Source organism: Colius striatus, chromosome 5 (genome assembly GCF_028858725.1).
Source record: "Colius striatus isolate bColStr4 chromosome 5, bColStr4.1.hap1, whole genome shotgun sequence".
Taxonomy (NCBI): domain Eukaryota; kingdom Metazoa; phylum Chordata; class Aves; order Coliiformes; family Coliidae; genus Colius; species Colius striatus.
Window position 1 is genome coordinate 42484648 of NC_084763.1, and position 13902 is coordinate 42498549.

At 36.2% G+C, this 13902-nt stretch overlaps 1 protein-coding gene across 1 annotated transcript in view; it reads left to right on the forward strand.

Moving 5' to 3' along the window:
• Positions 1-8091, forward strand: part of UBE3C (ubiquitin protein ligase E3C) — a 72984-nt gene extending 64893 nt beyond the window's left edge. Inside the window, exons 20-23 of the mRNA XM_010209540.2 lie at positions 643-831; positions 929-995; positions 1621-1751; positions 6412-8091. Of these exons, the coding sequence (XP_010207842.1) occupies positions 643-831; positions 929-995; positions 1621-1751; positions 6412-6582 (558 nt within the window). The 3' untranslated portion in view covers positions 6583-8091. The remainder of the gene's footprint in view (positions 1-642; positions 832-928; positions 996-1620; positions 1752-6411) is intronic.
• Positions 8092-13902: the final 5811 nt, after the last annotated feature.

Genomic DNA, 13902 nt, shown 5'->3' on the forward strand with positions numbered 1-13902 from the left:
AATTGTGATTACTTAGCATTATGTAAATTGGGCTTGTGTTGGAATCTGAATTTTGAGTGAGCAGACATTGCTTGTATCATAATATAATCCTGCACTATTCACAGTCACCTAACAGTTAAAGGAGCTTAGCCAGGCAAACACAGCTTTGCTAATCTATCTTGAAGGAGTGTGTTCTGTGTGAGCTCTGTGCTTATACAGGCTGCTTTCTCTTCCAAAGCACTTCTTAGCATCAGTGAAGCTAGGGATGAGCTTTCCAAAGGGAAGATTTTCACCATGGTTTCTGTCTGACTTGCAGTGTGAATTTAGTATTGCGCACTGTCTTCTAGAGAAGAGCTCTGACTTTGCTGAATCAGCTTTCAGGTATTAAAGCATGGTGGCACCTGATCAGCTGCATTGGCTGCTGGAAGTCTAGGTCTAAAAACTGGATGCCATAGAAAGTGCTCTTAAGAGCAAACAGCAAACCCCCTACCTTTACAATTTATCACTATCTTTTATTTTGAGATGAATAATCTTGAGTATATTCTAGTGAACTTCAAATACCCATACATCATTTTCTAGACTGCTTTGTAGTTCAATTTTACAGTTACAGCACACAGAATTAACATTTACCAAGCTGATGGTTGGTAATCATTTTGTTTATAGGTGGTTGAACTGAAGCCAGGTGGAAAAGATATTCCTGTTACCAGTGCCAACCGAATCGCGTACATCCATCTTGTGGCAGACTACAGGTTAAACAAACAAATTCGACAGCATTGCCTTGCTTTCCGTCAGGGACTGGCCAATGTTGTGAATCTTGAATGGCTTCGAATGTTTGATCAACAGGAAATACAGGTACTTCTGCTTAAAATGGCAGAAAACTATTGTTTTAAAGAGAAACAAATGGAAATTTTTGCCTGTAATGTAACTGTCTAATTTCCTTCCCTGTTAGGTTCTTATTTCTGGTGCCCAGGTTCCTATTAGTCTGGATGACCTGAAATCTTTCACTAACTATTCAGGTAAGCATATTTTATTTAAACAAAAAAATGTATGATGACTGACTTGAGAATAAATAAACATGCTTTGTATCTTAGCTTTAAAAATAAAGTAGAATCATTCTTGTTAATTCTGGTTGTTCAGATACTCAGTTTCTCAGCTCTGTCAGAAGAGAGAATTTGTATTTTTTCCTATGAAAAATTTAAAGTCTCATTGCATTTTTCTCTGCATTTATCACAAATGTAATTAAAAAGTAGCTATTATATCATTAGCTCACATCCGAGCTTACCTCAAGGTGAGTTGATTAATTAAATAACATCCTGAGCCTTGCAGATTTTGCAAACTCTTGGAGTAAAAGGCAGTAACCCGAAGTTACTAGGTAAACGCTAAACTAAATAAAATTAATTTTAAATAAATAGGATTCAGTGAAGAAAACTGCAGTCAAGGAACTGAGGGAGACAGTAGCCATAGATAAGCAATGAATGGTAAACTCAAAATGCATTGATCCAAGAGATCTGTAGATACTGGAAGTCAGCAACGTAAGTCTACTGGTTGTATTTTCCCAAAGCTTCTCAAGAGAAATGATAGGTTGTCTGAAGAATTTATTTCTTACTGTTCTACGTATAAATCATTTAAATCTCATTATAGGTGGCTACACAGTAGACCATCCTGTAATTAAAATATTCTGGAGAGTGGTAGAAAGCTTCACTGATGAAGAGAAACGCAAACTACTCAAGTTTGTAACAAGCTGCTCTCGACCACCTCTTCTGGGGTTTAAGGTATATGTCTTCCTGGCAAGTTCTTATAAATGCTACAGGTTATAATATGAGAAGAATGTCCCTGTGACTACAGAAACAACTTCCATGTTTGTATTTCTGTGTATAATGTGTATAATTTGAAAATATTTAATGAAATTGTTTTCTGTTTCAACTGCAAAACTTGATAAGCCTGTGAACGCATTGGTTAGTGTGCTTAACTCTTGGTCATGGGAGGTTCTTGCTGCCATTGCATGACATTGTGCAGAAGTGAATAATGTCTTTTACATCAGGCAAAAGAGGATTTAGGATATAAAAGCAGCTATTAAATTTTAACCTCTTAAATTAATCATTGGAAGCAGGAGATGCATTGTGTTTCCTTCTAATTGCCATTTATCTGCTCATAGGGTCACAGCTCATTACCCCCTGTATCTAAATATTCTGCTACTGTCTTTACATTGCTATTTACAGTGAAACTTAAATACAAACAAAACTTCTGTCTACTAGTAATAAAACCATAGAGAGGCCAAGGCAAGTTGAAGACTTTATGAAACTAAATTCTGGGAATATTCTGCAAAAGAATATCTGGGTTGCAAAATTTTGGCTAGGAACTGTCCGTGGACTTTGTTCCCACATTTTAGAGGAAATATTCGGTGCCTTTTCTGTAAGAAAATAAAAGGATACATTGCTTCATAGCAACATCATGACCTTTAGTACAGCGGTCAACAGCATGTTTATGCTTGTACTATTTAGCAAAATTAATACAAAAGTGGGCTTAGGTGGAACAGATACAGGCATTACATCATCCAGTTCCTTCCAAATAAGATTTGTTGCTAAACAAAATTTGAGTGCGTGTACTTAGTAAATTTTTATATTGTAAGGTAGTGTGGAACAACATTTAATTAGCAGTGGATAATAACTGCTTTCCTACATTTATTAAGTAAAATAGATAGATGAACCCATAAAAAATGAATGCAGGTCTTGTGGAAGTCCTGAAGGTTTATTAGCTGTTTTGGAAAATAAGGACTGTTGAATGAACATTCTCTCGTTACAGAAATACTTCAGGGACAGACACTAACATTTTATAAGGAAACAAAGAATTTGGATATACATAATAGTCTGGAGGTGAAAATGGCATACTTGGAATTTTGCACATTTTTTTTCATGAATCACAATATGAAAGTTCATTATGGTGTGTTTTTTGGAGATGTTTGGGGTTTTTTTAAATCAGCATTTAAAGAAAAAAAACACTTGGAAGGCAAACACTAGACGAATTTCTTCTCAGCTCTAGGAATCAGGCCCTTCCCTGTGACATGTCCTGGAGGTGACACATGATAAAGAGATCAGAAGTGAAAAATGAAACAAAAAAAAAATCCACCTTCCTCTTCCACATGCAATTTTCATATTTGTAGTACTTTTCTCTCCTTTTATTGAATTAAGCAAAATTCGTTCTAGAATTTTCAAACTTTTGATGATTTATGTGTTTCATAAATACATAAATATGTTGTTCTTGTTTATTCTTGCAAATAAACAAGACACTCCATTATTGAAGTCACAGTTGTCTCAGACACAGACCTCTGACACTTATGTGACTTAGAAATACATAAGAGCATTGACTGATTTGTATGATCAATTATTTAAAAGTCTTTAGCCATTTCTCTTAAACTCTGCCCAGTGCATGGGAATATTACCGTTACAGTACTGTAGCAACAAACAGGATTTTATAGGACAGTGTGAAGAACAATTATAAAACCATGGTATGAGACCAAAATAGGACAGTACACATAGGGCAAGTAGTGAAGGAAGAATCGGTAGACAGTTGTGTGGAAACAAGTTAAACAGAAGTCTTCATTGGTTGTTCATCTATTTTTAATTACAAGGGGAGAGGAGGAAATGCAGATGTAGCTAGGCAACTTTGAGGTAGGCAGGGTGACATTTGTAAAGATGGAGGAGGTGAATCAAAAGTCTAAAAATATTAAAGCTGAAAATGACACATTAGAAAGAAGCTAACTGGGGAAATCTGAAGTGTGTGCGTGTGCTTGGGAGACAGGCCACAGATTCACTTTAACATACTTGACTAGGAAAAAAATTTCAGCATGATAGCAGTAAGTTAAAAGATGAATTCACTACACAACTGACTTGCCAGCTCAGCCACATGCAACAGTCTTGGCAACTGCAGCAGAGTGAAAAGGCATTACTATTGTTTTGTTGGGTGGCTCTGAGCAGGAGTTAGGCCAAAACATGCATGGTGCTTTCAGTAGTATCTGATTAATGTGGGTTTACCAAGAAACTGGGGATTTGCCAGGAAATGTTTGCCAGAAGGGAAGTGGGTAGCTGGTATTGTAATGTCTTGGAGGCCTATGAGAGTGTGTTGTTTAAAGCTTTGGAGATGAGGAGTATGAAGCTGCAGGAGTAGCCAGTAATTGGCCAAATAACTGAATACATTGATGTTGCTGGTAAACATCAAGAGAAACTATCTTCAGAATTTGTCTACAGTTTTACTATGTGTTCTTCTGAGAGGAACACAATTTCTAATTCATATTCTGAAATCTTCTGTGTGCTTTCTATTGTGGAACTTTCTTATTTTCATAAAGGTAGTGCATGTTGATTTAAGATAAGCTATGCATGTCAAGACATGTCCTTATAGATAGCACAGTCTAGCTTTGCATCATTTAAAAATTTTAAACTCTAATTGCCAGATTCAGACTCAGAATAACATTTACTAAAGCTAATTAAAGTTTCATAAGTTTAATAAACGTGATTGTTACGGACAAAAAAAAATCATTAAAGCATGGTTGAAAATTGTTAAGTTCCAATCAGGTCACATAATAAATTGATGATACTTTTCACTTCCTAACTATTGCAGTTTCCCGCTGTACAGTATTTAATTATGCAACAAACGGTGCCCTTGGCATGACATTTCAATTTAAAACTTCATTTTTCCATTTTTAAAGCTAAAGTAGGGGAATTCAATTAGCATTTTGAAAGGAACACTAAAAATGCAGCATTTTAGCCATGAAATACTTTTAAGGCCTCCATTTGAACAATAATTTAGCGTAGAATCTCATTGACCTTTTTGCCTTTGGAGCTAGGATTTTTTCCTAGTTTCTAAAATCAGAACTGTTTTAACTTAGGGAAGTATTTTATAAAAGGAATACTTTCTTGCCAGCAAAAGCAGTGCTTTAGAGGTAACAAATAAATGTATTTTTCACTACACTCTTTTTCAGAAGAAAAAAAAAATCAGCTATTATTAAAACAATAAGTATTACATAGAACATCCCTTGGAAGTCTGATCCGCAGATCGATAGTTATCACATCAAAGAATAATCAGGCTTTGGCAAGTTTATATCACTGTAGACTCACTATGTGCATCAGTATCATCCCAATAACAGCTGAGTGACTTTATAATCACTCTGTGAAGAAACACTGAGTATAATTGCTTTAAATAAAGTTTAGTCTTTATCTGGAGAATATCAAATAGCTCTTGATTCAGAGTTATAGACCATGGCAGTGTAAATACTTGCTTAATCTTACACATGAACAGATCCACTGATGTCGTTAGTGTTTTTCCTCTTCATAAATTGTAGGCTTGCTGAAAGATCAATTTAGACAGAAATCCCTTTAGGGCAAAAATGCGTTTAGCATTGTATCAAGCAATTTACTTTAACACAGAAGGTAACATTGTATATTGTGGTGAGTAGAAGGAAAATGATGGCTTGATATTAATGCACCTGACATTAATTTTGTATATCTAGGGTATGCTAACTAACTAAAGCTCTAGAAGGAGAACACTGGAAGGGTACATTTGGTCATTGTTTGTTTGGGGGTTGGTTTGATTTTTTTTTTTTTTTTTTTTTTTTGTGATGTCACAGAAAGAAATTGAATTTCTTAGCTCCAGTCACTCATTCATCCTCTTTCTCACCAGAGCATCACTTTAACATGACTAAAAGTATTCCAATTTTATGCACGAATTCTACACAATCACTTACTGGTCTCTAACAGAAGATTGTTGTAACTGACGTATCACATCACATCATTAGCTAGAGCAAAATTGCCTTATGTTGGGAATTTTGTGTATACAGAAACAATGTCTTCCCTGCCTGGAAAGAAAAAAAACCCCTAAGTATAATTCTCAGAAGCAGCTGTGTCATCACAGAATGACAAATACTGTGTGTCATTCAAACATGACAGCATGTCCTTTTCCATTTACCTCCCTTACTGCTAGCGATCTTTAGTTCCTCTGCTCAGTATTTCACTGTGAGGAAACCTGAGTGTAGCAGGAGATCAGCATTTTCCTGTTCCTACAGAACAAACAGCATCAGTGGGCATTTGGCAGGCTTTGTAAGAAGAACTGGAAGTTGTGAATCCCAGGTGTTTCTCCCAAATGCAACAAAAACATTCTTGCCATGCTGCTCTGCTGTTTTTTCTATTTCATGTTTCACTGGTTTTGTAGCATCATAAATTAGCAGAATACAGTGTAAAAGAAATTGCGTTTTGTTTTGCGAATGGATCTTTGTGTGGACTGGATAGAGGGAGGCACTATGCAATTCAGGAGTATTTTGGGAGCTGCTGGGAATGAAAGAAAATGCCATTTGAGTAGGTCATTGTGATAGTTTTAATCTAATGATTTATTTATTTATTTTAATTGTATGTATTTGTTGATGTGTGTTTTCTGTGTTTTCAGGAGTTATATCCCGCGTTTTGCATTCACAATGGAGGATCTGATTTAGACAGGCTGCCTACTGCCAGTACCTGCATGAACTTGCTGAAGCTTCCTGAGTTTTATGATGAAAATCTTATGCGAAGCAAACTTCTTTATGCCATTGAATGTGCTGCTGGATTTGAATTAAGCTGAGTCGAACTGAGGCTTATTTTGGATGATGTGCAGAGGAGCTAACCAGTGCCTACCCTATAAGCAGCACCCGTACCCAAGCAGTTTTAAGGGAATTCTGTCTAGATTTCTGCGGCTCCTGTGTCCTATCACATGCCCTCAGATAGATTTCATTTTGAAACACCATTACTTAGTTAGCTTTCATTAATTAATATTACATTGACACTGCTTGATGATTCAAAATGATGAATGCTGTGTGCAGTGTGGCTGTTTTCTGTGTTTATGCAAAGAAAGAGCGCATTTAAAGAACAGTGACATCTCAGTGAAATTAACCAAAGATGAAGCTTTGGCTTTGTGCTGTTCAAACAGAAATAATTTCACAAACTGGCAATAAAGTGGTGTACTGTGCAGCACATTGGGATGAGACAGGGCTAACATCCTGTAATTAATCTTTTGGGTGGAAGTGAAGCAGATGTTTGCAGATATCCCAGAACTGAGAAGATGAAAATGCTCATTACCGATAACCTAACATTTTTACTTATGTTGTAGAATTGTTTACAAATCATAGTTGTTGCAGAACTGATCTTGTTTTATACTACCTTCCCTCAAGATGGTAGGCACTCAGAAAAATCTTACACGTGTGCTTTCTGAAATACCTTGGAAAAATTGGATTTGCATTATTTTAAGTTCAACCTTTGGCTGCGTCATTACCACTTGAACACTGTCGTGGGTGGATGTGACTATCCCATGTTTTCTCTGTTCTGTTTCTGACTTTTGTGCCTGTACAGCTTTTTTTTTTTTTAATGTGTTGGACTCCTATTGCATACACAGTACATAAAAAAATCATCACTTTGGAAAAAAAAAATACATGTAACAACTATTAAAATTATTTGAACCAAAGTTATCAGGCTTTATCTTTTATATTTGAAGCCTGTGGTGTTCACATTCCTCTTCCCTATCATTTTCTTTCACCTTAAATACCAAATTTGTGCTGTAGACACTAATCTTTTTTTTTTTTTTTTGTGATTAAACAGCTTTCATATCCATCCACCTGCAGTATCACTGCTAAGAAAAGGAGGTGGGAATATGCTGCTTAATATAATTTTATATCTTGGGGGAAAAAAATTGCTTTCATATGGAAGAAACTGATCCTTTAGTGGTAGGCACATCATTGGGTATTCTTATACAAACTGCAGGCAATTTAAAAAAGAAATTAAAGTTAAAACTATAAGTTTCATAAGTACAGCCCTCTGAACTTTAGTTTTATATTTTAAGTCATAAAACTTTACAATCAAATTTGTATTCATCTCTTATGCAAAAAAATATTTTGCTGTTACTGGAAACTGTTGGATTTCATATTTAATAAGCAGTAACCAGCAATTTCCTTTTAATTGTGGAGAAACTGAGTGATTTTAAGATGTTTACTAGTAACAATATAAAAATGTATAATTTCTTAATGTGGGTAATAATGAAGCGTTAAAATACTATTTGTAGTCTTGATGTACAGAAATAAAACAACTGGTTTTCTTTTTGGTTTTGCTTTAGGCTTTTTATTTATGTTAAATGTTACATACCCAATATATTCTTTATTTCAAAATTCTTTTCTTGTATATTTTTCTACATAAATTATGGAACTTGTAAAGAAGTTGAAAAAGAGATGAATGATAGTAGAACTGCCTCCTCTCAGTCACAAGCCCTGAACACTTCCTTTAGAGAGCATTATTTATTTTAGAACCTAGTGCTTTAAATATTTTGGAATTATTTTTTGATTCCTTTATTTTGCTACATTGGGTAGTGCTGTAACTGTATTTTGTAAAATTAAATATAAATTTTCTATTAAATACTCATATTTTGAAGATTGTGTTGGGAATCATGCCGGGTAGCAGTGACTGGTAATGTACACTTTCTGCTTTTGTGAAAAGAGACAGTGCATGCTATTTCTGTCTTGCCATGAACGCAAGTTCCACATAGAGAGTAGGCTGGGGGAAGCGTGAGTGCAGATTGGTGTCATCGTGCATTTGCAAGAATCACACACTTGCAGAAAACTTCAGTAGAGAATCTGAGTTTGCTGAAAATCTTCTGACATTTTATTTCTTTGGTATTTAATACTCAGTGATCTTGGTTTGTATATTCTGTACATTAAGTATGAGATTTGAATGTACTCAAGCTGGATAGTAACCTGGATATCATTCTGCAGGCAGTCCACTGCAACAGCATATACCACCTTCAGCAACCAACTGCAATCAGTAGAGGGAAGGGCTTGCCTTTGGCAATGAGTGCTTGCAATTCTGTCACCTGTTTTCCTATAGTCAGGGTGAAGCACAAGTCCCTGCTTTTCAGTGGAATGTTGCTGGGTATTTTAAAGAACAGGAGAGAAAGGTATGAGAAATAATATAGGTGTAGTTAGTCATGTCCTGAGGAGTAAGTGATCTAAAGGATCTCTTTTAGCTCTTGCCTAGATATATGAAAATGGATTTTCTGTTTTGTAAAAGAAGAGCAAGCTGTCCCAGCTGTGGTGGTCCCAGAGTTTAGGTAGGCAGATGCAGGAAGCACTTTGCATGCAAATAACAGAAATACTGGAGATTTGGATCATCAGAATTATAGCAGTAATAATTATGTGTTTGGAGTTCTTCTGTGCAAGACAACCTTACCTTAAAGTCAATTTCTGTACCTCAGTATTTTGTTCTCCTAGTTTAGTACTTGGGTTTTTTTAAAAAAAATACAACATTTTCAGTTTGGGTTTTGTTTTCAAATATGTTTTGCTTTTCAGTCTTGTAACCCATTTTAAGAACCTGTCAAGGTTTATGATGGAAGAGGTTGCCAGTTTTTTGTATCTCCAAAGTTAGAAGGCATAAAAGTGGAATAAACCCCCAAAAATGTATCTTGGTGAGTATTTTTCCAGATGTAGATTTAGTTCTACTAGCTGGATTAAAAAAAAAAAGAACCATCAAGAAACCAAACTAGAAATGATTGGCCTTGTTCCTTAGTCTAAGTTGTCTTTCATCATGGTCCTGAAAGCCAGATTTGTATAAATTTCCCAAAACTCATTTGTGGTTTCTAGAGAGAATTCATGTCTACATTGAGGAAAGATTCGGCTCCAGTTTCATGTGTAAACACTGAGCTGACAGAAGTTTGATTTGAACAAGAAGAATAACTTCAGTTATTTTTGTTGAGGGTTGCTCCATTATTAGATTCCTGATGCTATTAGTAGCAATGTGGACAGGTTTTTTGACGTCACTTGAGTAATCTAGCACAAACATCCTAATTTGACCTATAAAGGGGTTTGGAATTCAAAGAAAACACTCAAGGAGTGCAGTGAGCTCATGCTAAATTTTAATTTAAACCAAAACCTGTTTGCTAAATGCCAGTGAAACAGCACATACTCTTTTCACCACTAAAAAATGGTGCAGCACAGAAACAAAAAGGAAGAAACAAGAGAGCTGTTTTTCTTTGTTTTGTTGGATTTGTAATTTTTTAAAATTTCTATGCAAAAAACATTTGCTCATATACATGAATCTGTGTTAATAATGCTTTGTGATGTAAATGCTTGTTACTGTTTTTTTTTTTCTTGATGCTTTGTCAGTAAAGAAGAAATGAATGTGGTCTGTAAAACTGATCAGGATATCTCTATTTTTATTGACTTCTGCTTTTGTGAATAAAATATTTGAGTTTTCTTGAAGCTTTGCAGAAAAACTCTTTTCTTTCCCCACTAAATCTGGCATTCTCTTCTTAAAGATTGACAGTACTGAATAGATTCTAAAAGGGAAGCTGATACTAACTGTTCATTGGCCTTGGAAGTTACTGGTGTTGGAACCGGCTGCCCAGGGAAGTGGTTGAGTCACCATCCCTGGAGGTATTTAAAAGACATGTAGATGTGTCAGGGACATAGTTTACTGGTGGCTCTGGCATTGCTGGGTTAATGGTTGGACTCAATGATCTTAAAGGTCTTTTGCAAACGAAATGATTCTGTGATTTTTACTGCTTCAGGTTAATTTGTAATTTTGTTTTTTGAGCTGTGAAGTTTCCACTCTGTCATTCAAACTGCAACCATGAGATTTTTCTTTGTTTCAGTGTGTCTTACAAACAGTGTAGTTAAGATCACTGATGTGCTTTGAAAAATCTTACTCAGATTCTTTGGAAAGACTAAAACTTCCTTCTTGGATAAAAATACGAGAAGCTATAATTCATAATGAAGAGCACTACTCTGCTGGCAGACATGTACAAAAGCATCTCTTTAATCTTCTTCTGGAAATTTAGCACATATGTGGGCCCCTCCTGAAGGTATAATTTAATTTTTATCTCCTTTGATAATTGCAATCATTTACTTTCCTTTGGTGTTCTGTTGTTTACATTGCTAAGTACACTTTTAGTTCCATTGTAGCATTTATAAAGTTAGTACTGTGCATGTTTGTTTTGGAATACTTGCAAATAGCACCATGTATTCTTCAGCTTCATCTGATGAACAGAAAATTGCAGAAAGCTCTTGTAGGGCACTTGATAATTCATAGCATGAATGGGACCCAAATGCTCAAATACCTTGCCTGTTTTTCAGTGTGTATCTGGTAGTCTGGAAAGTTTCTAAAATTTCTGATGGGTATAGATACACAACACAGAGCAAAAAGTGGTTAGGAAGTTAAAACCAGTTGAATCCATTTCAAAGAACTCAGATTGGTTGAGATCAGAGGGAATGTCTGGAAACCACTTCATTCAACCCCTCTGCTCAAAGCAGGGTCAGTAGAGCAGTTTGTTCAGGACCTTGCTCTGTGGAGTTTTGAATGTACTCACGGATGGAGACTCCACAACTTCTCTGGGCAACCCATTCCAGTGTTCCATTACCATTAGAATGAAACATTTTTAAACTAGTTTAAACACAACTTCTTGTATTCCAGTTTGAGCCTTCTCTAGGCTGAACAACCCCAACTCTCTCAGTTTCTCCTCATGTGATGTGCTCTAAAACTTAAATCCCATTTCTCTCTGACTTGCTTGTTAGTGAATACAGTGGCATCTTCAAAACACCTTTTGTGGACTTAGATGTGACTGGGAATTGAGTTGACTATACTAATTCTCTTCCTTGCCAGATGTCTGTAGTTGTTAATAAATTGCATTTAGTAGGTAAGGTTGAATTTAAGATTTTGTGGCTTTTTCAACTTCCAGTGCTGCTTTGTCTTGTCAAGGATTTTTCAAATCTGTTACCAACTGCAAAATAACAGACTCAGTAAAAAATAAGGTCTCAGTTATTTTCTCAGCTTTTTTGTAGATATGATGCTAAATGTTGATGCAAAAACCCCAGGCCTAACGCTACATCTTAAATCAGCTAAACGTATATTCTCTTCTTAGCCACCAGCAGTATCAAACATCTCAAAGTGCAACTTCTTGGACAAACTTCTGTGATCAGCCTGTCTTCTACAGAAGTTGAGTAGCCCAGAGGTAGGTGCAGCCCAGCAAATCACGTCAGACAGCCCAGCAGGAGAAACGTGGGAATTCTGACTGGCACCACTGGGAATGCTTGCACGTGAAGGCACACGTAGACATCCTGCAGCCTTCATTTCATGCTGTTGAGGGATGGACTTTCCTTGTGTGACAGTGAAATGTAATTGCCAGAATAGTTATCTCCAGTCTGGGACTAAGTCTACCTGTCTATGTAGAAAACATACATTCGGTTGGCAGTATTTGTTAATGTATTTATAGGAACAGCTTGCTCATATGTCCTCCTGTATTTAGGATCATTCTTTTCTGCATTCCCAGAGCAGCTGTTAGTTCATTCCATGTAATGTTTGACTGAAAAGTAGTTTTGCATTATTTCTATTTTATTCTCTGTTTATAGTTACACATAGCACTTCATTGCTGAGGAAGGAAACACATTCAGCAGATGGTGTTATTTCAGATTGTCTTGCCACTTCTGCTTACCCAACTGTTAGATCTAGGAAAAGCAACTCTCATCGGTTGCTATATAGTTTTGCTGTATGTTGTCAAACACACCTTTTGAAGAAATTACTTCCTTCCAGGCTTTGTAAGAATAATTCGTTTCATTACAGTTCTGCTTACTGTTTTTCTCCTCTATGCTTTCAGGCAAACTGCAGCAGAGCTGAAAGTTCTGCAGAGTCAGAGATATTTTAGGTCTAATTATCTGTTAGATCTATCTGGCTATCAATGAAAAATTACATAGAATTAACTAATGTTTGTCACTGGCGTATGGATAAGGAAGCATATCGCTGATCAGGTTGATGAACATAAATGCTGATCAAGCTGTCCTTGCAAGGAACAAGCACTTGACGTTAAGCTGTAAGATCTGACTGCTTACAACAGTTCTTAGGTTGTCGTCTGCACACTCCAAATAATCAGTGGAATACATCTGATACTTCAGGAGGAATTAGCAAAAATGCCAGTTACCCTGAGATGTTGTAACTACTTTGAGAAGTGTCCACTTGCCTCAAGATTTTGGTTACATACGAGGAGTCCAGATAAACTTGGAGCCTCTTGATTATCTAAGAAATACCCTAACAATGAAAACTGAGATTGTGCTCAACAGAAAAACTCTGGAGAATGCTAATGAAAAGTGGTTATTTTGTGCTTTTAATGCATCCACTTAAAGTTTTAAACATTAGGTGTATTGCCCATATTTCAAGTCTAATTGTTTCTGATAAGCTATCAGCAAAAAGTTAATGCTTATATTTAATTAAGTGGCACTTTCCAGAATTACTTTGCCAATGGTACTATAATTAAATGATGTTAGAACAGTCTTTGATACATATGCTCATATTCTTTGCTGATACCCAAAATAGAATCTGTAAATCTGTAAATAGACAAACTGGACGCATTAAGCAGCAGGCCAGAGCAGGAGGCCGGGAAGGCTACAGCCATTACCACATCAAAGGGACTAATATTAATCTCTCTCTAATGCAGCATTTTTAAGCATTTCTTGTGTTCTGATGGGCTTTTCATAATTGACCTCCATAAGTCATAAAAAAATATTTTAAAAAAGAATCTGGGAACTATGTGAATTGCTAATACCTCCTGGAATGCTGCCACTTTATTTCCATCATTAGGCTATAGCTACCAGTCAGGCCTGAATTCATCTCACTTCAGCCATCTGCATGGGGACTGTTGAGGCACTTCTGATGAAAGAGAGGCAACTCCAAGCCAGAGCTCTGGAGGGTGGTTCTTTCTTTACTGAAATAACATCTCCAAAGTAGGCGGAATAAATGGTGCCCTGGAGGTGCCCCCTCCTTTTCTCTTTGTCTTCATAGTCAGAGGCCTTAAACTAGATGCTTAACTGTTAGACAGCTGAAGTGATTTAAGTGAACCAGACCTTTTCCTCATGCTCCCAGGTGAGAGTTGAAAATT